The sequence below is a fragment of the Siphateles boraxobius genome, unplaced genomic scaffold (assembly GCF_051911475.1).
Source record: "Siphateles boraxobius isolate OS27281-9 unplaced genomic scaffold, OSU_SipBor_1 9, whole genome shotgun sequence".
NCBI classification, from domain to species: Eukaryota; Metazoa; Chordata; class Actinopteri; order Cypriniformes; family Leuciscidae; genus Siphateles; species Siphateles boraxobius.
This window is the reverse complement of record NW_027509219.1, coordinates 11,095,001-11,121,878: the sequence shown is the minus strand read 5'-3', so window position 1 is coordinate 11,121,878 and position 26,878 is coordinate 11,095,001. Positions and strand designations below refer to the sequence as shown.

At 47.5% G+C, this 26,878-nt stretch overlaps 1 protein-coding gene and 1 long non-coding RNA gene across 2 annotated transcripts in view; one reads left to right on the top strand and one right to left on the bottom strand.

Annotated features, from left to right (window-relative positions):
• Nucleotides 1–26,878, top strand: part of LOC143732905 (uncharacterized) — a 376,949-nt gene that overhangs the window by 146,385 nt on the left and 203,686 nt on the right. The window lies entirely within an intron of this gene.
• The window catches only part of LOC143732897 (H-2 class II histocompatibility antigen, E-S beta chain), a 97,645-nt gene continuing 74,805 nt past the window's right edge, over nucleotides 4,039–26,878 (bottom strand). Inside the window, exons 2-5 of the mRNA XM_077224360.1 lie at nucleotides 5,539–5,814; nucleotides 4,794–5,075; nucleotides 4,494–4,607; nucleotides 4,039–4,206 (exon numbers count right to left, since the gene is read on the bottom strand). Of these exons, the coding sequence (XP_077080475.1) occupies nucleotides 4,184–4,206; nucleotides 4,494–4,607; nucleotides 4,794–5,075; nucleotides 5,539–5,814 (695 nt within the window). The 3' untranslated portion in view covers nucleotides 4,039–4,183. The remainder of the gene's footprint in view (nucleotides 4,207–4,493; nucleotides 4,608–4,793; nucleotides 5,076–5,538; nucleotides 5,815–26,878) is intronic.

Sequence of the window (26,878 nt, the reverse complement as noted above, 5' to 3'; positions counted from 1 at the left end):
ACAGAAGGGTGTGTCTTCCAGACAAATGGCCCTCTGCTTTCAGAAGGTGTTAACAGTGTCCCACTGTTAGCAAATGGTTTCTGCCCCAGTAAGTCTGGGACAGTAATTAAGGTGAATTTCCACTGTGAACTATGTTTACATTTGAAATGTGGTCTGTATATATAATGAAATGCAACCAGAGCTCAGGGCTTTTCTGTACCTGAGATCAGCCCGTGAGGCTCCTCATGTATTTCTTAAATGTCGGGTTAACATTTCTCTTCTTTATTCAAGAGCATTTGAAGTTTTGTATTGATTATTTTTGAACTGATTACGAAATTGTTATGATATATTTTCCTGACATAATAAATGGTTACATTTGATTATTCTAACTGATTTTGACATTATTTACATTAGAGCTAAAAGGAATAGTCAAACATTCGCTCACATTTAATGATGCACGGATATCATCAAAACCTTTTTCATTTATGGAGTCAGATGAAATAACGAGTTAATACATATGAGAAAATGTATTGAATTTAATGAAAAATACTTTGCCACGAGAAAAGACAGTAACACGTAGAGACCTTCCGTGCTGGTCGGATACCGGACTTTGGGCCGATCGAGCGTGAGTTTACAAGTGGTGCCCCGGCGACTTGATCTCGCAACACAAGCGAGTAACGTCATATCCAGCAAAGTATTGGGATTTTAAAATCAACGAGGTTTGACCATCTTCTCTTTCTTCCACCGTTGTGGTAAGTCAATTATTTTTGCCTTTTTAGAAATTGCCTTGTTATGGCTTTTAAAGATCCTCTTGTTTGCCTATGCAACAAGAAACGAAACCTAAAATTGGAATAACATCTTCCCAATTATATTCTGGTACTCGATGAAGATCTGTAAATTAGAGCCTAAAGTTTTAAAAATCAGCTAAATGCTTTCTACTTTGTTTTATTGACCTCGTTGCAACAAACTAGCAACACTTGATGAGAATGAGCAAACGACAGAATGAAAATTCTAGGTTTGTAAGCATATGGGAAAGCATGTGATTTAATAAACGAAAAGGCAAGTCGATGCATTTGTTTATGAAAAGCAAAGTTGGAAAACGTCTCAGGTTACGACTGTAACCATAGTTCCCTGAGATAGGGAACGAGACGATGCGTCGATGACGCTTTGGGAACGCTTCCAGCGTGAATGCGTCTGAAGCATCTATGTCAACTAGTCCAATGGATAGAATGAACGTCACGGGCGGGTGATGTCATGACCAGGAAGAGATAAGAGCGCATCCGGTGAAACCGGCATTAGCTTCGAAAATTGCCGAAGCAAGTTGATCACAGGGATGCAGGAAATATATCAGGGCGACGCATCGTCTCGTTCCCTATCTCAGGGAACTATGGTTACAGTCATAACCTGAGACGTTCCCTTACAAGGGAACTCGCGATGCGTCGATGATGCTTTGGGAACGAGAATACCCAAATCGCCAAACTTTCAAATTCCTGAGAGTCAGACTGTTGTCATCACTAAACTGAGAATTAAGCACCTGAGACCTAGGGGTAGCATCCAGGTCCAGGCTAAAAATCTGACAAATGTGAGCGGTGAGGACCAGCCCGCCGCGTCTGGAGAGAAACTCCAGATAAGAAAGCTTATAGAAGCCATACTCCTAGTAGAATGAGCCCTGACCACCAAATGGTTGGCCAAAGGACTCACAAGCAAGAAAAATTGCTTAAAGAATCCACTGCTCAGGTTGGGGCTGCCCTCACCGGTTTGACGCCGGTGGCGTCGGACCTTTTATTTTGAGCCGAAGCCTTCTCAGCGTGAAGAACGGTCTTCAGATCCGGCTTCTGCTTTGAAGGCTTTGGGTGCTGTGCTGCGTATGAGAAACTTAACGGCTGGAGCTGCTCACGCCCAGCAGCCCCAGAGGTTTGGACATAACAAGGGAGAGATTTCTGGAATAATTGTACTGGAATTGCATAGCAATTTCATGTTGCATGTGTCTATGTTGAATTTGTTGTCTCCTTGGTGGAAAATTCTGCTATTTTCAATATAGCTGCAGTAAAACCAGGTACAGGAGCATAGAATTACCATGTGGTCACAATTTGATTCACAAATGCATTAACCATGAAAATGCTTTACAAATGAAGTCCTTCACATCTAGAGAAACAGCGAATGTACGTCTGATCAGCCCTGAGCCAAAAAAACTTTTTATATTCTAATGTATTGACATGAGAAGGAGCAGAGATTTGGCCATGCGTTTAGCATCTGCTTGCGGTTCATTGGGTGTTTACAACAGCGGAGTTCCTCATTGCTTTTCACCGCTTTTGTACATACAATGCACGTGTCAGTACAGCTGCGACTGCAGGGCCAAATCAAAAGCAAAGCAAACACTTTGACAACTAAGTTGTTCCAGAGACCAGAAATAATATTATTTAATTTATATTATTTTTAAGATAATATAATTGTATTATAACTCAAATTATAATATACATTATATTGTAATCGCCAAGCAGGGCATTAATCGGAGAAAGTGAAATTAATCCTTACAATTCGATTTCATTGGTGTGCTAGCCAGTGCCAAAAGGGGAGGAGGTGTGTTTTTATTTTTTGCCTGTACAGAAACACTGTGAGAAGTGTGGCACAGGTAATAGCAAACCAAATCATCCTTGACTGGTGTGCACAAACTCAAACTGAATCTGATCGTGGAAGTAAATTTACAAGGAGGGTGTGAAATGCTAAACATCAGACAGAAGTACCACAGCCTTTTGCAGGTCACAAGAGATCTGCACTAGTGTGAACGACACAACAAAACAGCAAATGCTAAGCAGGCAACACCGAAACAGGTGAACTAATTTCTGCCCACAGATCTGACTGTAAAGAGAGCAACTTTAAAGTAAAGCCATGGGCATCGACCCATTGGATCTCATAAAAATATGAGTGAGAAAAACTCTGGTTAATCCAGATAATTTCCCCAGCAGAACTGGGACCTCTAATGCTCATGACACAGCAGACTGTGAAGGCTCAACTGCAAGAGCAGCTTTTAGGTGTGACACACTGCACTGAAACAACAGCAATAATTCAGGTCAATGAAACTCAGTTTTATGTGACAACTGGAATTAAAATTGCAATGGACATGATAATGGAGCGAGTAAAAGAATTCCATATGTCTGAATTTGAAGCTGTCACTATATAAGCATGGTCTCCCAGTATAGAACTGGAACTAAATTTGCAACACAATTGTTATAGATTAGATTCCATCTAATCTCCTAGACACTGAACACATACCTCCATCACTACACACTCCTCCATCACTACACCCTCACATCATCTGGAATAGATCAAGTCTATCCAGGCTGAACACTAAACACCATAAGAAGATAAAGATGACAGAGTCCGAAAGTGTGACTTCACTAAAGATCTATTGTCCATCATCACAATAACAGATCCAGATAGCTTCACACACATAGGATGGTAAAGCTGATCCAATTATGACAGTCTAACAGAAACACACATAGCATACGCTATTCACAACACTCTGCCACCTCAGGGAAAAAACTGTAATATACACATGAATGGCTACAGTCACAAATCGATGATGCAAATTATAAAGCAGAGACAGACCTGCAATTTAATTTCAAAATTTTTAAACTTTCTGATTGTTGTTAGGGTGGTTGGAAAATCGGAGGGCCCCTGATTTCTCAACATACCACTATTTCTTCATAATTTTTGATTTAATATTATTATTGTTATTACATGATTTACTGATGCATAGAATCTATTTGATTGTTTAGATTACACTGACCTTTGAATAATTATTTGCAGCGATTTTTGTGTGAGCATATCAGTGAACACCCCAGTCCACTCGGTGAGTTTCACATCTTTGTAAACTAAAGTTTAATGCGTTTTATGAATGATATTGTTCCAGTGCCCCTATGAAACCATTGTGGAGGTGGGGGTGCTACCACAGAAACCTAAAATTCTCGGGACAGCAGCATTTGTCCAAATTTCAATCTTAACCGTTCTATTTCATCAGAAACAATCTTAAAACAAGGCTTTAAGTGTAAAATACCGAACTTGTCCTTTAATTATTAAAGTTAAAAAGCTTAAAAGTTCAGTAAAAGGAGACTGTATGAAAGATGTGGCATAAAGATAATACATCAGTGATCCAAGGAGGTCTTCTTTCAGTTGGCATCAGGTAACATTAGACTTACTGCAGTCAGTTTGGCACCAGGATCCTTCCTGACAAAGTGAAAAATAAAAATGTATTGACAAGTTAGATGAATGTACAGACATGATATTATGAGGAATTCTCAACTCTGGTCCTCAAGGTCTTGCAGTGATTGGTTTAATCAAACCTTGATCATATTCTCCTGCCCGTAGCTTCTAGAAATCTTTAAGACCTTTATTAGCGTGTTCAGGTTTGTTTGATTAGGGTTGGAGCTAAACTGGAAAGTCGAGATCCAGAGTTGAGAAAAACTGAAGTATATGGATGAGTATCAGCATGATTTGCTCTCATCTCCACTGACCTGATGATTTCTTCTTGTAGTAAATGAGTCCAGCAGCTGCTATGATGATTCCCAGCACCAGACCAGAGGATCCAATAGTGATTTTATTCCTCTCAGACTCAGGCATAGAGGGATCTGTGGGGAACGGAAATCATGCTCTGTTAGCGAATGATATTAGTACATTCTCAACATTACATGTTTAATATTTGTTTAGTTGTGCAAGTGTAATAACAAAATAATTTCCATATTTTCTATTTGCTTCCATAAATATGCCAAAACCATTCATAAAGGAAAGACTGTAAAGTAAATGTTTTGTCTTACTCCAGTCTTTAACAATAGGTTGAGTTGAGCTGGCGTGCTCCACCACACACGAGACCTTCTCTCCAGATGTAGGAGTGTATTCCAGCTCAGAGTGAATCTGGTAGTACCAGTCACCATCAGCCATCTTCATTGTGGAGGTCACTTCAGAGGTCATCAGTTTACCATCTCTCAGCCAGGACACTTTGATTTGCTCAGGGTAGAAGTCATATGCGCTGCACATCAACACAGCTGGATGATTGCCTTCAGCCTGCTTTACTGAACTGAGCTTGACCTTCGGTAGTACTAAACCAGAAGGGAAAAAAACACTCAAAAATTAGCTTACAGTATTCTAATGTATAAAAATTATAAATACATTAGGTGACAAGTAGCTATAATACTTGAATAAATTAAACTATATGAACAACATGAATTATATGAACTATAAAGTAATTTCTTTAGATTTGGAAATGGATTATCAAGAAAAAAAGACCATACATGTTTCCTTATATTATTCAGTTTGAAAAAAAAAATCTTGAAGTTAAAATTTTGTAAAATAACCCCTGTGTAAAGTTATCAGTTATAATATATATTTTATTGATTTTGTATAAAAAGCAATCATAAATCACTGAACAACACCACCAAAACAACAGACTTCTGTTTTATTGCATTTTGAGTGTGTATTTGAGTTTCTTCTGCACCAGTGTACACACATGTTACAGATCTTTATTATGCAGTAAAGATGAGACAGGAGTCTTGTAGCGCTCACCTGTTTCATCACGGACTGCTGAGTCCAAGATCTGAGCATTATGTCTGCAGAATGTGTCCACCTGAGCTTTCAGCTGCTGCAGACGGGCCTGATCTTTGTTCAACCTCTCTGCTCTCTTCACTCCAAACTCAGTGAACCCCACAAACTTCCCCACAGTGCTGTTGTACTGTAATTCCACAGCTTTATTAAAGGAATATGACAGAAGATACACCATATCACTATAATCACTGGTGCTGTAGACGCATTCATCCATCCTGTTATGATAATATCCATCAGCTGAAGCATAAAAAACATACAGTTTTTGTATAATTGCATGTCAGTTATATTAAAAAGTACCTGTATTCATCGGCTATTTGCTATTACTTTGTTTTGGTGTAGTACCTGCGGGTTAGGGTTAGGGTTAGATACAATCCCATTAAAATACACCACAACTACTGGCTCATCTAACTCATATATTCTGGAATATTTATGATCATGTTTTATATAAGAAAGGCAATTGAATTAACAGCAATGACATTAACTACAAAACCAATGTCAAATATAAAAACTCATTCAAATGTATAAATCACAAGTTTACTGATGAATTAAGGCATTAAATTTGCTCGATCTTTACTTGCCTGTTTCAATAAATGCAGACAGCATCAATATGGGATGAAAAATCGAGAATTTTAGCAGTGACATATTTACAGTCTATGAATACGATGTGAAGAACTTTCTATCAGTGCTTGTTCTTGTGATAGAAGTCTTAAATAATCTGGTGAATCAGCTTCTACTCACATAAACGTCAAGTGTTGCTAGGTGGAAAAGACTGCTTTCATTTCCCTCTTTTCATTGGACAATTACTGTGTGTGTGCATAAAAATATATATAGCCATAACAATGTACAATGTAACAAATTTACAAATAATTTATATTTATTTTTATCTGTGTAAAAAAGGAACAAGAACAATTTTACTTCATCTTTATTTGTTTGACCTCCATTGCAAAAGTTTGATTTCAGTATGTGTCCAGGTATATTACTCTCTCTTCAGGGAAAGTGTATGTTTGCAGATGCTGTAAATGGCCCTATTTTTTAAGTTGTATACATTTTTAATCACGTTTGCTTTTTTCAGCACTTACAGTGTTTTTTAAATATTTTATAATTTTTTCCCCCAAATTATTGTCAATGATCATGAAAAAAACAATTAACATATTGTGACGAGCACCCAGAGGGTTCATCAGCGTCGCCCTGGAAACAGACGAGGAACACCTGCATGCCCTCGTCACAGGCTGATCGGCCCCAGCCGTGCCCCATCAAGCAAACAGCTATATAAGCCACATGGACTTTGTCAAAGGGAGAGAGATCTCTGCACGAGACAGAACGTTAATGCCTGTACTCTATCTTTCTCCAGAAAGCAGCAGTTGACCGCTCAGCCTCCAAGAAGCACAGCTCAGCCTCCAAGAAGCACAGCTCAGCCTCCAAGAAGCACAGCTCAGCCTCCAAGAAGCACAGCTCAGCCTCCAAGAAGCACAGCTCAGCCTCCAAGAAGCACAGCTCAGCCTCCAAGAAGCACAGCTCAGCCTCCAAGAAGCACAGCTCAGCCTCCAAGAAGCACAGCTCAGACTCCAAGAAGCACAGCTCAGACTCCAAGAAGCACAGCTCAGACTCCAAGAAGCACAGCTCAGACTCCAAGAAGCACAGCTCAGACTCCAAGAAGCACAGCTCAGACTCCAAGAAGCACAGCTCAGACTCCAAGAAGCACAGCTCAGACTCCAAGAAGCACAGCTCAGACTCCAAGAAGCACAGCTCAGACTCCAAGAAGCACAGCTCAGACTCCAAGAAGCACAGCTCAGACTCCAAGAAGCACAGCTCAGACTCCAAGAAGCACAGCTCAGACTCCAAGAAGCACAGCTCAGACTCCAAGAAGCACAGCTCAGACTCCAAGAAGCACAGCTCAGACTCCAAGAAGCACAGCTCAGACTCCAAGAAGCACAGCTCAGACTCCAAGAAGCACAGCTCAGACTCCAAGAAGCACAGCTCAGACTCCAAGAAGCACAGCTCAGACTCCAAGAAGCACAGCTCAGACTCCAAGAAGCACAGCTCAGACTCCAAGAAGCACAGCTCAGACTCGCTGCACTACGAGGAAGAGGCAACACACTTCACCGGGTTTTTCTTTGTTTTTTCTTCATGTTGTAAATAAATCCACTCTTGGGCACTTTGCATGAGCTCCCCTTGTCTTGTGATTCTTCACCCCGTGACATTTGGTGGAGAATGCTGGCAGGAGAGTGAAGAAAAAAAAAAAAAAAAAAAATCACAGACAAACGAGCTCCTGCACGTCTCATTGTTTTTTTTTGTTTTTTTTATTTATTTATTTTTTGTCCTCCCGGTTCTGCCATAGGCGAGTGATCCAACCCCAACATGGAGGAACTTCTCAACCGACTCACCGAGGTTAGCATCCGCCAGCAACGAATAGTTGAGCATCTCGCCACCCGCCAGGAAGAGAGCGAGAGGGAATTCGCAGCAATGCATGCCGCTCAACGCGTCCCACTTCCGGACCCCCGAACTCAAGCCGCCAAGTTGTTACCAAAGATGACCCCCCACGATGACATTGAAGCGTACCTACAGATGTTTGAGGTCACAGCTCAAACATTCTGTCCCCCCGATCGGAGTCTTCCGCCTTCCTCCCTATAACCTGTGTCCACGGGGATACCCGACAAGTACCAGCTCGCAGAGTGACCATCTCAGCTGGCTCCGGGACCTGGCCGGTGGAGGTAGGAGTGATGAAGGATCTGCCGGTTCCCGTTCTGCTTGGGAGAGACTGGCCCGGGTTTGACCGCCTGTTGGCTGCCTCGACGCTGCCTGCCAGCCGTAGAAGAAGCCGCCAAAGACCGAGGCTGACTCGGGGACCTCGTCAGCGCCCCGTCCTCCTGGCCTCGGACAGCGGAAGAGACGGTGAGTCCCCCTCTCAAAATCCTAACCCTTTTTATGATGTGTTCCAACAGGTGACGCGAGGGGGCTCATTTGCCAAGGAACAACGGGGGGATGACAGGCTGAAACACTGTTGGACCCAAGTCCGTGTCATCGAGGGCAAAGAAGCTCAGCCTGGCCCCCATCCTTTCCCACACTTCATTGTCCAGAATGGCCTGCTCTATTGTGTCGCTCAACGAAGGGGAGAAGAGAAAGCGTTGTTAGTCGTGCCACGCACAAGGACGGAGACCGTGCTAGAACTCGCACATTCACACCCCATGGCGGGACATCTGGGGGCCGCTAACACCGTTCAGCGGATCCGCGACCGCTTCCACTGGCCAGGCTTGGAGGCCGAAGTAAAGCGCTTCTGCCAGGCTTGCCCGACCTGTCAGGTGACGTCACCCAGGACTCCACCTCCCACTCCGTTGATTCCTCTGCCCATAATCGAGGTGCCCTTCGAGCGCATCAGGGTGGACATTGTGGGGCCACTGCCTAAGTCCGCCCGGGGACATGAACACATCCTGGTGATCGTCGACTACGCCACCCGGTATCCAGAAGCAGTCCCCCTCAGAAAGGCCACTGCCAAAGCCATCGCTCAGGAGCTCTTCCTGCTCTCCAGCCGAGTCGGCATCCCAGCTGAGATCCTGACTGACCAGGGTACCCCCTTTATGTCCCGGCTAATGGCTAGCCTTTGCAGCCTGCTGCGGGTGAAACAGTTGAGGACGACCGTCTACCATCCCCAGACTGATGGCTTGGTGGAACGGTTTAACCAGACCCTAAAGCAGATGCTGAGACGGGTGGTCGCGGAGGACAAACGCGACTGGGACCTCATGATACCCTATGTCCTTTTCGGAATCCGTGAAGTTCCCCAGGCCTCAACGGGCTTCACCCCGTTTGAGCTCCTTTTCGGTCGACAACCCCGCGGCCTCCTGGACGTAGCAAAAGAAGCCTGGGAGCAACAGCCTGCAGCCCATCGCTCTGTGGTGGACCATGTGAAACAGATGAGGGAGAAAATCGATCGAGTCATGCCACTGGTAAGGGAGCATATGGTGAAAGCGCAGCAGGCCCAACAGCGCCACTACAACCAGGCCGCCCAACCACGAGAGTTCCAGCCCGGAGATCAGGTGATGGTTCTAGTCCCCAACGCTGCCTGCAAATTCCTGGCCACATGGCAGGGCCCCTACACGGTGGTAGAAAGAATTGGACCGGTTACCTACCGTGTGCGGCAGCCGGGAAGGAGACGAGCCGAGCAGCTGTACCACATCAACCTCCTAAAAAAATGGGTTGGGACTAGAGACCAGCTCGCCGCCCTCGCCACCTCTGACCCCGTGGTGGTAGACGTCAACCCCCATCTTTCGGCGGCCCAGAAGGGGGAGCTGCAACACCTAATTGATCAGTTCTCTGACGTATTCTCTTCTCTTCCCGGGCAGACCACCGTCCTGCAGCACGACATCCGCACACCTCCGGGAGTCATCGTCAGGCAGCGGCCCTACCGTGTCCCTGAGGCCCGTCGGCAGGCTATTGAGGAGGAAGTACAACAAATGCTGAAGTTAGAGGTGATAGAACCTTCACGCAGCCCATGGTCCAGCCCGATCGTGATGGTCCCGAAGCCTGACGGCAGCCTCCGCTTTTGCAATGACTTCCGTCGCCTCAACGAGGTTTCTGAATTCGATGGTTACCCCATGCCTAGGGTCGATGAGCTACTGGACCGGTTGGGAAGGGCCCGGTACATCTCAACACTGGATCTTACCAAGGGCTACTGGCAGGTACCGCTCTCTGAAAACGCAAAGCCTAAAACTGCTTTTTCCACCCCTAGCGGCCACTGGCAGTACCGGACCCTACCCTTTGGTCTTCACGGGGCACCGGCCACGTTCCAGAGAATGATGGACATTTTACTACGACCCCACCAGGCCTACGCCGCCGCCTACATCGATGACGTCGTGGTGCACTCCGAGACCTGGGAAGACCACCTGGACCGTCTGCGGAGGGTGCTGTCAGAGCTCCGGAAGGCTGGGCTCACCGCTAACCCACGAAAATGCCACCTCGCGCTTTTCGACGCAAAGTACCTGGGTTTCCAGGTCGGTAGGGGTCTCATCCGACCGCAAGAGAAAAAGGTAAAGGCAATCCACTCAGCCCCAAGACCCGAAACAAAGACCCAGGTACGAGCGTTCTTGGGGTTGGCGGGGTATTATCGCTGCTTCATCCCTAACTTCTCCTCCTTGGCCGCCCCTCTGACAGATCTGACTAGAAAGGGACAGCCGGAGAAGGTTCACTGGACGGCAGAAAAGGAGGAAGCGTTCCGAAACATTAAGACGGCCCTCACCTCGGAACCGGTACTCCGAGCACCGGACTTTAGCTGCCCCTTCCTATTACAGACAGATGCATCCGATACGGGATTGGGAGCCGTCCTGTCACAGATCAAGGAAGGTGAGGAACACCCTGTTTTGTATATCAGCAGAAAGCTGACCCCAGCCGAGAAAAACTACGCCACGGTGGAGAAGGAGGCCCTGGCTGTCAAGTGGGCTGTCTTGGAGCTGCGGTATTACCTCCTCGGCCGAAAGTTCACACTGGTCACGGATCACGCTCCCCTTCAGTGGATGGTCCGAGCCAAGGACACCAATGCCAGGGTAACCCGATGGTTCCTCGCGCTCCAAGACTTCCACTTTGTTGTGCGCCATCGGGCGGGAGCTGCAAACGCCAATGCTGACGGCCTTTCTCGGATTTGGGCAGCTTTTGCAGGTCTGTCAGGGGTAACTCCCCACCCACCCCCTATTTCTCCCCTACTGTCTCAAATCATCCACAGGACCAAGACGACGCTTGGGGGGGGGGGGGGGGGAGTGTGACGAGCACCCAGAGGGTTCATCAGCGTCGCCCTGGAAACAGACGAGGAACACCTGCATGCCCTCGTCACAGGCTGATCGGCCCCAGCCGTGCCCCATCAAGCAAACAGCTATATAAGCCACATGGACTTTGTCAAAGGGAGAGAGATCTCTGCACGAGACAGAACGTTAATGCCTGTACTCTATCTTTCTCCAGAAAGCAGCAGTTGACCGCTCAGCCTCCAAGAAGCACAGCTCAGCCTCCAAGAAGCACAGCTCAGACTCCAAGAAGCACAGCTCAGACTCGCTGCACTACGAGGAAGAGGCAACACACTTCACCGGGTTTTTCTTTGTTTTTTTCTTCATGTTGTAAATAAATCCACTCTTGGGCACTTTGCATGAGCTCCCCTTGTCTTGTGATTCTTCACCCCGTGACAATATCCATTTAAATGCTTTGTAGTTTGATCAAAACACTGTGCAACAAAATTCATCAAATGTTTTTTTTTTTTATATTTAATACGGCTAACCAATAACCACCTTCAGAGATCAGTGATGCTTGTGATAGACGGGGAGGACACTGACATTTGGAAACTGGCATTTTTCCAGAATCAGTGCCCAGTGTGAATGTAGCAATAGTTGAAAGAGCAAAAGATGCTATCAGCATTTATCCTCTTTTCTAGCTTGCTTCCTATATAGTAATCTAATAAACATGCATGCCATTGTATTACCAATATTGTTGGCTCTTTGGCAAAGCTATTAGGCTTGTTTGAGATGAGCAAAATCTGCGCAGAACCGATCACCGGTGATCAGCGCGTAATGCATGCCGGTTAGAAATGTGTCCGCCTTGCTCTGATGTCATGCTGACGTGTGTCAAAAAGCTCTCGCGAGCGCAAGGCGCACGTGTCGGATTCTGCAGTCGCGCGCAGTTGCTCTCCACCGACTGCGCTGATCAAAAGCATAATGGGAAACGACTTGCTGACGACACAGCTTAATGTTGATTGGTTTAAACAACCGTGATGTATTGTTCTCTTTTAAAATGTTTGATTTTCAAACTCGGATATCATGTTTTATGTGTATATGTTATGTGTGAATATTCCCAAACTCTCGGACAGTGACTTCTCTATGGGTTATGCAATGTCATTTTATTATATATAAAAAAAACACATAGCCTATGTCTGTATTAAAGAAAAAATGATTGATAAACACTTATTTGGAATGGAATTAAATAACAAGTACTTTGGGTGTCTTGTTCATTATATTTATTTTCATATAAAAGCAACAGAACTTAAATTACATCCAGTTTATTAGCAACACTGTGCACGAGCGTGAATCCCGCGATATCCATCATTGATCTCGCAGGTGTCAGATCCACTGCGAGAAGAGAGAACTGTCCGGCTTGCCTGCACTTTTTTCACTCCTCCCCTCACTGCAGCCGCCTACTCTCGCCTACTCAAACAAGCCTATTATCAGAATCAGAAAGAGCTTTATTGCCAAGTGTGCTTGCACACACAAATTTTCCTTGGTACTGAAGCTTCCAGTGCACATATACAAATACAGATACAACAAGAAACATAGTAATACAAATTCTACAAATAAAATTATAAAAAATATGAAAATACTATAAAAATATATGGTCACAGTTGGGTTTTGTCAGAATAAACATTTACAGATTATGAACATATTTACAGTATTTTGTATAGTATGAATAAATATAAATATCACCTGAATTTTTAAGATATTGCACTAAACAGTCGGAGTATTGCACTTACAGGCATATGCCTTGGGAGGTGTGTTAACTGTTCAGAAGGGAAATGGCCTGTGGGAAGAAACTGTTCCTGTGCCTAGATGTTCTTTTGGCCAGTGATCTGAGTCTCCGTCTTGACGGTAACAGTTCAAACAGGTGGTGTCCAGGGTGAGTAGAGTCTGTGGTGATTTTACCTGCTCTCTTCCTCACTCTGGAAGAGTACAGGTCCTGGAGGGTTGGCAGGGGGGCACCAATAATCCTCTCCGCAGTCCGGACTGTCCGTTGTAGTCTCCTGATGTCTGATTTGGTAGCTGAACCAAACCAGAGAGTGATGGAAGTGCATAAAACAGACTCAATGACGGTTGAGTAGAACTGAATCAGCAGCTCCTGTGGCAGGTTGAACTTCCTCAGCTGGCGAAGGAAGTACAGTCTCTGCTGGGCCTTTTTCACAGTGGAGTCAATGTGATTATCCCACTTCAGGTCCTGAGAGATGGTAGTGCCCAGGAACCTGAATGACTCCACTGCTTCCACAGTGCTGTTCATGATGGTGAATGGGGGGAGTGCTGGGCTGTTCCTCCTGAAGTCCACGATCATCTCCACTGTTTTGAGCGTGTTCAGCTCAAGGTTGTTATAACTGCACCAGGCAGCCAGCTGTTCAACCTCCAGTCTGTAAGCAGACTCGTCACCGTTTTGGATGAGACAGATGACAGTGGTGTCGTCTGCAAATTTCAGGAGCTTGACAGTGGGGTCTTTAGAAGTGCAGTCATTAGTGTACAGGGAGAAGAGCAGTGGGGAGAGAACGCACCCTTGGCGGGTACCAGTGCTGATTGTGAGAGTCTTGGATGTGTGTTTCCCCAGTCTCACTCGCTGCTGCCGGTCCGTCAGGAAGCTGGTGATCCACTGACAGATCGAGGATGGTATGGAGAGCTGGGTCAGTTTGGCTGTGAGAAGATCAGGCATGATGGTATTGAAGGCCAAACTGAAGTCCACAAATAAGATCCTTGCATAAGTCCCAGGTCTGTCGAGATGTTGCAGGATATAATGCAGTCCCATGTTGACTGCATCATCCACAGACCTGTTTGCTCTGTAAGCAAACTGAAAGGGATCCAGCAGGGGTCCAGTGATGTCCTTCAGGTGGGCCAACACCAGTCTTTCAAACGACTTAATGACTATAGACCTGTCGCTCTCACGTCTGTGGTCATTAAGTCGTGGTCATTAACCCAGTGATTTTGGGTTTTTTGGGGACCGGAATGATAGTGGAGCGCTTGAAGCAGCAGGGAACTTCACACTGCTCCAATGATCTGTTGAAGATATGCGTAAAGACCGGGGCCAGTTGGTCAGCGCAGGCTTTTAGACAAGCAGATTAGATGGCGTCTGGGCCTGAGGCTTTCCTAGTCTTCTGTTTTTTGAAGACTCTGCTCACGTCCTCCACACAGACCTTAAGCTCAGGTTGGATGGCAGGAGGGGGGAGGAATGGGAGTGCAGGAGGTGATGGTGAATGTGTGAAGTGCAGGTCAGAGCCGGTGTGTGGTGTGAATGAGGGCTTTTCAAACCTGCAATAAAATGAGTTTAAATCATCAGCCAGGTGTTGATTGTCCACAGATCGGGGGGATGGTGACTTGTAGTTGGTGATGTTCCTCAGGCCATTCCAGATTGATAATGGGTCGTTGGCTGAAAACTGTTTTTTTCAGTTTTTCAGAGTAGTTTCTTTTAGCAACTCTGATCTCCTTTGTCAGTCTGTTTCTGGCCTGGTTATACAAGATTTTATCCCCACTTCTGTAGGCATCCTCTTTGGCATGACGAAGGTTATTGAGTTTCCCAGTAAACCATGGTTTATCATTAGTAAATGATAAGAATGTCCTGGTAGGAATGCATGTATCCTCACAGAAACTTATATATTATGTTACAGTATCTGTGAGCTCATCCAGATCGTTGGTAGCAGCTTCAAAAACAGTCCAATCAGTGCAATCAAAGCAGGCCTGTAGATCCTGCTCTGCTTCATTAGTCCATCTTTTTACATCTTTTTAATATAAGCACATACGGTGCGTTACTCGCGTTAGCTTTTGTCAAAGCAGTCTGTGTCAAAACTGTCTGACTGTGAATATTTATTGTTGTCTGTCTGATATATACATATATATACACACTATGGAAACAATTGCACAAACTCTGTATTCTCCCTGCTCGCGTTATTTAACGAGTAGGGACACACACAAGCTTTGTGTGATGTGTTTGGATTAGAGCATGCGCAACATTGTGAGAAGCGTTCGCTTCGCATGCTTCGCTCCCGCCTGTCACTTTTCGAGGGAAGTGGCCAGGCTCGCGATTCTCAGGGTACAGGACCCATGCATTCCTGTGGATCGCAAATAGGATCTGTTTATGGGGTTGGAGACGGGTCCGCGAATCTTATCTCCTCCCTTTTCACGAGGGATCCATTGCTCCCTCTCCGGTCTCGGAAGCCCGTGCTGCGGTCTCTTCCGCCCGGGGAGAGCGATCAATGCTTCAGTGCTCTACCTCCGAGGAGGTAGATGTGCTGGGCATTGAAAGTAACAAAGCACAATCATGTGGGAAGTGGATTTGCCATCTCTTTCCCCAGCGTATGAGAAATATATATACACATATATAATAGTTTATATATTATATATAAAATAAATGTGTATATATAAAAAGAGAATTTTTTTTTAATATATATATAAAGCTGGTGGAGATGCTTGCCAAGGCTGTAGATAAATTAAACATTTAATGGCCAGCAGAAATAAGGGGGAGCTTGTCCTAAAAATAAAGAACGAGTTTCCTTCCCTCTATTTTTTCACCTCCATCACGGGGCCTTCCATTTTTTCCGGATCTGCACAGCGAGCTGTCTAGATTATGGAAAAAGCCTTACTCATCTTGTCTTTTAGCCCCCAAGTTCATGTATATTCAGATATTAGGGGGTTAAGAGAGTATGGCTATGGGGCAATACCCCGGGTAGAACAGATGCTTGTGAGCTATCTGTCTCCCGGTTTAGTATCGTCCCTGAAGGCGTCGGCTTCTCTCACTAAACCATTAAAAAAAAATATATTTTTAATCAAGTGGTAAAAGCATTTATGGCAGTGGGTCTAGCAGGAGGCTGCTTGCACACTATAGCAGTGCTACAAGCATATCAGGATGACCTGCTGGGGTATTTGGACAGAAGTGAGGGAGTTTGGCCCGATGGGGTTTGAGAACTTCGTCGGGCCACAGATTTATCTCTCAGGGATACTAAGGAGACCGCCTGAACATTTTGGGCCGTCTATGGAGCCCTTGTGGTCACTGTGAGACACCTCTGGCTCAATTTGATGGAAATCATGGAGAAAGACACAAGATAATCTCTCCCTCGCTATGTCCAACCACCTGGGGCTGCTGGGCGTGAGCAGCTCCAGCCGTCTTGTTTCTCATACGCAACACAGCAGCCAAAGCCTTCAAAGCAGAAGCCGGATCCGAGGACCGTTCTTCACGCTGAGAAGGCCTCAGCTCAAAAGAAGCTGAGGGGGCTCTGAGGGGGGTTTGAAAACAGTCAGTTCGGGTGGTTCCTACCAGTATGCTTCAGGCACCCTAAACTGGCTGTCTCAATTACACCAGAGGCCAGCCTCGAGGGGCTGGTTCCCTTGGTAGATTTTCTGGCAGCGCGGAAGCTACTGCCGAATATATCTCTATGGGTCCTGCAGTTAGTAGTAAGAGGCAGATTTGGTTCTCGTCCTCCAGGTTACAACGGGCTGTTGCTCACGTTAGTGCATCCCAAGCAGGCTCTGGTAATGGAGTAAGAGGTAAAGGCCCTGTTAGCAAAGAAAGCTATAGAGCAGGTGTACTCACCCGACATTGCGTCGGTCTTTACAGTCGTTATCTCATTGTTCCAAAAAAGGATGGAGAACTGCGTCACATACTAGATATTCGTCTGTTGAAGAGTTCGGTGCTGGAACTCAAGTCCAAGATGCTGACACTCAAACAGATCGTGACTCAAATCAGATCCGAGGACTGGTTTGTCACGATAGATCTTAAAGACGCATACTTCCATATCTCCATCCTCCCTCAGCACAGGAGGTTCCTGAGGGTTTCTTTCAGGGGCAAAGAACACCAGTATCAGGCACTTCCTTTCGGTCTAGCTCTATCACCCCGCACATTCACGAAGTGCGTAGATGCAGCTCTGGCCCTGCCAGGCCGTAGTGCATACGCATTCTGAATTGCATAGACGACTGGCTGATTCTAGCACAATCAGAACGGTTAGCGGTTTGGCATCGAGATGTCGTCCTTGCTTATATGTGAAGGTTGGGGTTGAGGCTCAATGCCAAGAAGAGTGTGCTTCTCCAGTACAGAGGACCACTTTACTTGGAGTGGTCTGGGACTCAGTCACGATGCGAGCTGTTTTGTCGCCCGCTCGTGTAGCTGCTATCCTTACTGCCACAAAAGAGCTAAAGCTAGGCCAGTCACACACTGTGAAACAGTTCGAGAGACTGTTGGGCCTCAGGGCAGCAGCGTCCATTGTGATACCCTTTGGCCTGCTGTACGTGAGACCTTTGCAGTGGTGGCTCAGGACCAGAGGGTTCTCCCCGAGGGAGAAGGGTCTGGCTACAGACTTGCACTCTCAGACTTGCACGCTCAGATACGAGCGCTTCCGCTGCAAGTGACGTCACTTGCAATCGACACCTGCTCTCCGCTACCTGTGACGTCACTTGCAATTGACGGCGCATAGTGTGTCTTATGGTGGATTGAGAACAATTCCAATGTCGTTAAAAATCGTTTCTGTAAATATATATATATATATATATATATATATATATATATATATATATATATATATATATATATATATACAGTTGCCCAAAGTAGTGTGTATGGAGGAACAAAACGTTGCGGAAGCTATTGAGAGATTAGAGAAGGCTGAGTTTCCACAGGACAGAATCGATGCTCTGGAACCCTTTTGCTTCATCTTTACTGTAATGAATGACATGCATATGTTTCTTGAACATGTAGTTGATGTCATGAAATTAAAGGTAAACTGTCGAACTGTTCCCACAAAGTTGGGAGCATGAAATTGTCCAAAATGACTTGAAAATAATAAAAAATAATTTAATATATAATAATAGTAAAAATAATTTCTTTCTTTCTCAAAACTGAGTTTTGATTTCTAAGTGATCAATTTATGTACAAGTGTTTTCCCACATGATTATTGGCTGTAGGTCATCAGTAAATTAATGTGGCATTTGAATGGCAGTGTTTCCCAAATGAAATCTTAAAATTGCATGGAACTGAGAAGCATGAATGGAAGCAACAAAAAGACTGCAATAAAAAACAAAAAACAATAGACAATTATTTTAATGCAAGCAACAACAAAAAATTTGCACACATCAGCTTTGGAATACAAGAAAAGAAATCTGGAAATCTCTTTGTTAGTAACCTGTAGCCTACCTAATCTGTGTTTTTAAAACATGATTAAGTAGATTAAGGCCTACTCCTGTCTTAATATAAACCCTGTCTGGGAAACCGCCCCTAAAGGTTTAACAAAGTTATTCTTGCCACTATAACTTATGGTTCTCTTACGAGAGGTTCTCTCGTATTGCGTAAGTTTAGCTTACGCTACGGGAAAGATTCATCTTCTCGAGATACTGAAGCCAAAAAATTATCCTTAATTTTGTATAACTTGTCAACGCAGTGCAGCAGCTAGCAGACCTAGAGCAGGCCATCTTGCGTGCTCATTGGCTGCCCTGCGGGCAACTGCTGCAGCCTACCAGTGCGCCCGGCGTGATGTCACGCCCAATGAAGGGCGCCCGCGCCTTTATAGCGTCACAGCCCGCCAGATAGGCGTGGCTTAGCGTATAAAATAGGGGCTGTAGGCTGAATTCTCTGATTTTTCGACTCTTCAGCGAGCTCTTCGCATCGCTGGATTTGAGAGAAGCCATCACCGCCGTCGAACAGCGAACAGCCAGCCTAGGACAGCGCTGAGGAAGCAGGCCGTCTTCGCCACCTTCAGCCATCCGTGCGAGCTACGCTATCCGGCGACGTATCCTTTTTGCAAAATTATTCTAAAAGTGCAGCGAGCGTCTTTTTAAAGATGCCTCGCACTTCCTGCGGCTCGTGTAAAGCCCCGCTCAGCGCCGGAGACCGCCACCTGATCTGCGCTCTCTGCCTGGGCCTGGAACACGCAGAGCTCGCCCTCGCGTCCGGGGGCTGCGAGCTCTGTGAGGAGCTTCCGCTGTCGACCCTGCAGGCTCGACTCGAAGCGTTCAACACCACAGCAGTCACTCCGCCCCCTGTGGGACCGCGCAGAAAGAAGCGCCGTTCCATGAGACAGCCGGAACCTGTGGCCACAGCGACGCGCTCGCCGGAGAACCTCCCTCGAGCCTCGCTCTCGCCTTCCCCACCTCTCCTCACCGACGCGCAGCTGCCGCTTGCGAGCCTCACTGCCGTCACTTCGGAGGATGAGTCCGTGGGACACGTCACAAAAGACTGCTGCTCTATCCTGGCATCAGACAGCGAGGAATGGTCGCTTCACTCCGCCTCCTCGTCAATCCAGGCCGCGTCCGGCCAGGCCGCGTCTGCTCTACAGACGCGGCTGTGGCTGTGCTTCAGATCCTGCAAGCCGACCTCCTCCGTGAATGGGATGAGAAGGGCCGGGACCCAGCTGCGGTTACGGATTTGAGAAGCGCGACGGATCTCTCTCTCCGCGCCACCAAAGCCGTAGCCCAGGCCATCGGACGAGCCATGGCCGCGTTAACCGTGACGGAGAGGCACCTCTGGTTAACGCTCGCGGATATGAGGGAAACTGAGCGAGCCACCTTTCTGAACGCGCCGCTTTCCCCCACTGGTCTCTTCGGCCCAGCGGTGAACGGGATTGTTGACCGCTTCTCTATGGTGCAAAAGACCACGCAGGCCAAGAGCCTCTTCCTGCCGCGACGCTCGAGTTCCGCCACAGGCCGCTCTCGCGAGAGACAAAGCCAGCCTCCTGTGCGAACCAGCACCCAGTGTCCAGCACAGCCTCAGCATCAGCCTTCGCAGCGACGTCAGGGCGGCCGCCCTAGATCGCGCTCAGACAGCCGTCGCAGACCGCCGCCCCCCAGAGGGCCTCGGCAAAGACTCACGCTGAAGTCTGAGCGCGCGAAGCCCCCCTAACAGCGAGAGAGAAAAGACGCGCGTGTCCCGCTGCGGCCGGACCGCCGTCAAAGTTCATTTCCTTGTCAGTCCCCTTCGAACAGGCTACTGCAGTGGTTCAACTAGCAGCCAACGAGCCGTTTTCACGGCGACCCAGAGAAATCTCAAAAAGAGTATAATGTCTGGTCCGGCTCACGCCGTCAGTGTTTTAAGTGTAGTGAATGTGCCCACGCCCCAGTGTTCACCCCTACACATAAGCACTCCAAATCCCGTGTCACTCACAGAGCACACTCTCATAAAGCGCAGAAAAGCCGCTCGAGTGTTGAATGTAAGAAATGTGTCCACAGGTCTGTGCCCACTATCTGCCCGCTCTGTTACACGATCAAAGAAGCAGGTTATGAACGTAAGTCTCGTGCCCGCCAGAGAGCGCTCACGCTTGCTAACACAAACCTCCCCCCGGGCCCCGCCTGTGCGTTTAAGTGTTATCACAAAACACAGGGCGTTAATAAAGCGCTCCCCATCTACTATGATCGGGGCGTCAGATACAGTTGTAAGTCTCGTGCCCGCGTGCGCGCGCTCATGCTTACAGAGAGCTCTCCCGCCCAGAGCGCTGCTCGCGCGTCAAAGTGTGGTAAAAGTATGTTCCCCATCCCTTATGATCGGGACATCTCACATAAGTCAGCCGGTCTCGGCTGTCAGCGAGCGGCCATTGCCCAGAACCGAGAGCGCGCGCGCCGCGCTCTCGGCTCCGGTTCAGTTTCACAAGGCCGCAAATGGCGGCGGTCTGAACCCGGAGGCCATTCGCCCCCTAGCAGCTCACATAGCTGCGTGGGAAACTATCCCAGGGATTTCAGAATGGGTGTTGAGCACAATAAAGCAGGGCTATGCACTTCAGTTCATTCGCCGTCCCCCGCGCTTTCAAGCCCGGACCGCGACGATAGTGAATGCGGAAGTAGCACACCTACTTCACGCAGAAATAGCAAAGCTGCTGTGCAAAGGGGCTATAGAAAAGGTGCCGCCTTCTCTGAGCGAGTCAGGCTTTTACAGCCGATATTTTCTCGTACCCAAGAAGGATGGAGCCTTCAGACCTATCCTAGATCTGAGATATTTGAACAAAGTGCTTGCAAAAAGACCGTTCAAAATGCTTACGACCAGAAAAATCCTCGCGCACGTTCGCCCGAGGGACTGGTTTATTTCTCTAGATCTGAAGGAAGCCTATTTTCAGATTCAGATAGTACCCCGTCACAGGCAATTTTTGAGATTCGCCTTCGACGGTCAGGCATATCAATACAACGTCCTGCCGTTCGGCCCGTCCCTGGCACCCCGTACATTTACAAAGTGCATGGACGCGGCGCTCGCCCCCCTGAGAAGTCAGGGGCTGCGCATAATGAACTATCTGGACGATTGGCTGATATTGGCACAGTCAGAGACAGAACTACTATCTCACAGAACAGTGCTTCTCAGTCATCTGGAAAGCTTGGGTCTCACGGTCAACTGGACCAAGAGCTCATTACTGCCCAGCCAGTCAATTTCCTTTTTAGGAATAGAACTGGACTGGGTGACCATGACGGCTCGTTTATCGACACAGCGCGCGCGCCGTGTTCGACACCTAGCCGCATCTTTCCAGAAGGGCAGCTTTCTCCCTTTGAAAACATTTCAAAGGATGTTGGGCTGTATGGCATCAGCTGCAGCGGTGCTCCAGCTGGGCCTACTGCGCATGCGCCCGCTCCAACGCTGGTTGAACGCTCGCGCGCCTCGCCGAGCCTGGGTGTCTGGCGGCCAGAAAATCAGAGTGACTCAGACCTGCATAACAGCTCTGCAGCCCTGGTTAGTGGCCGACTGGTACCAGCAGGGAGTAATGATGGGAACCATCTCTTATCGGAAGGTCATCTCGACAGACGCGTCCAACTCGGGTTGGGGCGCGCTGTTCGAGGGCAGACCGGCCTTTGGCCAGTGGTTAGACCAGGAGAAGGGTTTCACATAAACTGTCTGGAAATGATAGCGGTCGAGAACGCGCTGAAGTGCTTCCTCCCGTTCATACAGGACCAGCATGTTCTTGTCCGCTCGGACAACACATCTGTGGTATCCTTTGTAAACCGTCAGGGCGGTGTCAGATCCAGAAATCTCTGCAATCTGACGGAACGCCTCTTTATTTGGTCACAGACGAACCTGCGCTCGCTGAGGGCGGCGCATGTGCCTGGCCATTTGAACGACGGCCCAGACAGACTGTCCAGGGACAATGTTCCCCCAGGGGAATGGTCCCTGCACCCCCAAACGGTCCAGAAACTGTGGCGCCTATTCGGCAGAGCGGAAGTCGACCTGTTTGCGTCAAAAGACAACGCTCAATGCCCGACGTTCTTCTCGAAGGACGAAGACGCGCTGGCTCAGGTTTGGCCCAGCCTCCCGCTATATGCTTTCCCTCCGGTCTCTCTGTTGCCACAGGTGATCAAGAGGATCAGGGAAACGCGCCACTCGGTGCTCCTCATAGCCCCGCGTTGGGAGAATCAGACTTGGCTCCCGGAACTGGCACGGCTGTCACATACAGCTCCGTGGCCGATTCCGGTGAGGGCAGATCTCCTCTCTCAAGCTCGCGGCACGATCTGGCATCCCCATCCAGAGCGCTGGTCTCTGCATGCATGGTTGATCAAAGGGTACTCGTTGCCCTGCCAGAAGGAGTGATGAACACGATCACGCAGTCTAGAGCCCCTTCCACGAGAAGGCTCTACGCGTCTAAATGGTCGGTGTTCTCTGGATGGTGCACCGACAGAGGTCTGGACCCGCGGACATGCGGGGTGGCGCATCTGCTCACCTTCCTACAAGAGCTGTTGGATAAGGGAAGATTCCCATCCACGCTCAAAGTATACGTGGCGGCCGTAGCAGCATTCGCGGAATCGACGCACGGCCAGTCACTGGGAAGACATGAGTTGGTCATCCGCTTCCTTAGAGGAGCTAGAAGGATGAATCCGCCGCGCCCCCCGTCGGTTCCCATGTGGGATCTTTCACTGGTCCTCGAGGCCCTGAAAGATTTTCCATTTGAACCACTAGACTCCGTGGAGTTGAAATATCTATCACTAAAAACCGTTTTTCTGACTGCACTGTCGTCAGTAAAACGTGTAGGGGATCTGCACGCGCTGTCTGTCAGCGCGTCGTGTCTTGAGTTCGGACCAAATGACTCTAAAGTCATCCTCAGACCTAGACATGGTTATGTCCCTAAAGTGATGGGCACTCCATTCAGAGCGCAAGTTATTTCGCTGTCAGCTCTCCCAGCATCTGACAGCGAAAGTGATGTGAATCTCCTCTGCCCTGTCAGAGCGCTGAGGTTTTACATTACGCGCTCCGCCTCCTTCAGAGGTTCGGAACAGCTTTTCGTTTCGTTTGGTGGGCGCGCCAAGGGGCTTGCCTCCTCGAAACAGAGCCTGTCCAGATGGATAGTGGACGCTATAGCGGCAGTGTATTCCCTATGTGTGCTTATGTACAAGTGATGGCCCGCGTGGCTGGCCACCTTATATTTTTTTCCACTTATGGGGTTCCCCTCAAGCTCGGGGTCTCATGTGGATGCTTGGCGCGCATGGCGTTGACAAAGTGTTCCCGTAGCGTAAGCTAAACTTACGCAATACGAGAGAACCTCTCGTAAGAGAACGATACTCGGTTACTAACGTAACCTCGGTTCTCTCTAGAGAGGGAACGAGTATTGCGTAACCGGCCGTGCTCGCGCCACGAGCGACTTCGCTTCAGTCGTCGAAAAAACAGAGAATTCAGCCTACAGCCCCTATTTTATACGCTAAGCCACGCCTATCTGGCGGGCTGTGACGCTATAAAGGCGCGGGCGCCCTTCATTGGGCGTGACATCACGCCGGGCGCACTGGTAGGCTGCAGCAGTTGCCCGCAGGGCAGCCAATGAGCACGCGAGATGGCCTGCTCTAGGTCTGCTAGCTGCTGCACTGCGTTGACAAGTTATACAAAATTAAGGATAATTTTTTGGCTTCAGTATCTCGAGAAGATGAATCTTTCCCGTAGCGTAAGCTAAACTTACGCAATACTCGTTCCCTCTCTAGAGAGAACCGAGGTTACGTTAGTAACCGAGTATCGATTCCTAAAGACAAGTTTATGGGTAAATAACATATTAATAATAAAATTATAATTAATATCAAAACACATGTTAAATATAATGTAGTAATTTTATTATAGCACTCATCAGCCTGCAGCAGCCAAGATGATGTTCCTGGAAACAATACAGACAAAACAGCATAAACAAACTATACAACCAATTAAACACCAAATTATAAAACATTATTAGGCTATGTGAAAGTGAATAAATTGATGTGTGTGTGTGTGTGTGTGTGTGTGTGTGTATTTAGTTAAAAAATATGTGCTGTGTAAGTTAGCCTATAATACTTTTGGAAATTATAACTTAAAACAAAAACAAATAATAACCCATATAGGTTACATTATGATAATTGTATAATATGGATAATTAGCACTTCACTCACTTAATATACATTGTAAACTGATTACTTTACTTTAGCACAGTAGTCAGTAATGTAAAGCAATGCCACAATAAACTAAAGGATTAATATTTAGGTACATATAAAGGTAAGTCTGCTTTTTTAAAATATTACACTTCAATACGTACAGGATGTGTGCGTTAAGAAACACGTTCAAATTGGTCGTCTTAACATGGTGAAACTGTGCGTCTTTACACGCACTAAAGTAACGCGACGACAAAGGACGCCTTAACACGACCAAAATGAGCGTGTCTACACGTTCAAAAGAAACACGTAAAAAATTGCCGCGCTAACGCGGACAAACAGTGCGTGTTGACACGGTCGAATTTCACGCGTTACGTTTAAAGACTATTGGCCCCGATCGCGTTCCGTAGAGAGCAGGCGTCGATTGCAAGTGATGTCAATTGCAGAGGAAGCGCTCGTGTCTGAGAGTGCAAGTGACGTAACTTGCAGAGGAAGCGCTCGTGTCTGAGCGTGCAAGTCCGAGAGTGCAAGTGACGTCACTTGTCTGCAGCCAGACGCTATTGCCCCGAGGGGAAACCTATTCTGTATAATCAAGATCACGCGGCAGTATCCCCGTGCCTTGGTTATATGGCGGAAACACTGGTTCTTGTCCCAGGCGGTGTTGGGAGCTCTTTGCCATCAAGTTGCTATCTTGACTGATGCTTCCCTCACCAGCTGGGGAGCGGTATTGGAAGGCCGCTCAGCTCAGGGCTTGTGGAGGAGCCATCATCTATCTTGGCACATGAATTGCCTAAAGATGATGGTCGTCGTCAATGCGTTGAGACATCTCCTCCCAGACCTGAGGGGCCATCATGTGTTGCTCTGGAACAGTGACTGTTAGGCCTCAGGGCAGCAGCGTCCAATGTGATTCCCTTTGACCTGCTGTACATGAGACCTTTACAGTGGTGGCTCAGGACCAGAGGGTTCTCCCTGAGGGGAAACCCACTCCATACAATCAAGATCACGCGGCAGTATCCCCGCGCCTTGGTTATATGGAGGAAACTCTGGTTCTTGCCCCACAGACACGTTGGTGGCCTCTTATTTTGGTCCCTCAAATACGCTATCTGAGGGCAGTGTATATTCCAGGGGGCCAGAATATTGGAGCAGACACCCTGTCGAGGCAGGGGCTGAGGCCAGGGGACTCCACCCTGAGGCGGTGGAGCAAATATGGGAGTTTTACGGCCAGGCAGAAGTGGATCTGTTCACGTCTCAGCATACGACGCACTGTCCAATCTGGTTCTCTCTCACTCAACCAGCCCCCTCGGGGCTGGATGCTATGGTGCAGACGTGGCCGAGGCTACGTCTGTACGCATTTCTCCCTGTTGCTCTGCTTCCAGGAGGCAATATTGCACCCCCGGCAGGGGATTTGGAAACTGTGGGTTTGGCCTCTGAGGGGGCCCAACTCATAGAGAGTGGTCTCTCAAACGAGGTTGTTGAGACCATTCTAAGCTCCAGAGCTCCCGCTACGAGGAAACTAAATTCACTATTTCGAGAGTTTTTCACTTCTTGGTGTTTCCAGTGTCAGTGGAATCCGGTTAACTGTTCAGTAAACACAGTATTTGAGTTTCTGCAAGAACGCTTTGTATCAGGTCTATGTCCTTCCACGCTTAAGGTATACGTGGTGGCCATTGCGGCTTTCCACGCCCTGGTGGGTGGTACATTTTTGGGTCGAGACCCCCTGATCACTCGTTTCCTTCGTGGCACTTTGAGGCTGAGGCCTGCAACTTGCACTAGGGTGCCAGCTTGGGACCTTGCAATAGTTCTAGAATGCCTATCTGGGGCTCCCTTTGAGCCCTTAGATTTGGTCTCAGAGAAGTTCTTTCTTTTAAGACTATTTTCTGCTAGCTATTTCGTCCTTGCCTTGAGTGCACCGGGGATGGCCAAGGCAATCTTACCCCAAACATGGATATGTTCCTAAGGTGCCTACCATTATTCCGAGGCCTATTGTGCTGCAGGTTTCTGTCCTCCCCCGTTTATCGGACCAGGAAAAGCTGAACCTTTTGTGCCCAGTGCGAGCACTGGACACTTATGTACATCGGACTTCTCTGTCGAGAAAATCCAACCTATTGAGCAAATAGATAGTCGAGACTATTCTTCTTGTATGTGAGTCCTCTGGCCAACCATTTGGTGGTCAGGGCTCATTTCACTAGGAGTATGGCTTCTAAGCTTTATTATCTGGAGTTCTCTCCAAGACGTTTGTGATGCGGCGGGCTGGTCCTCAC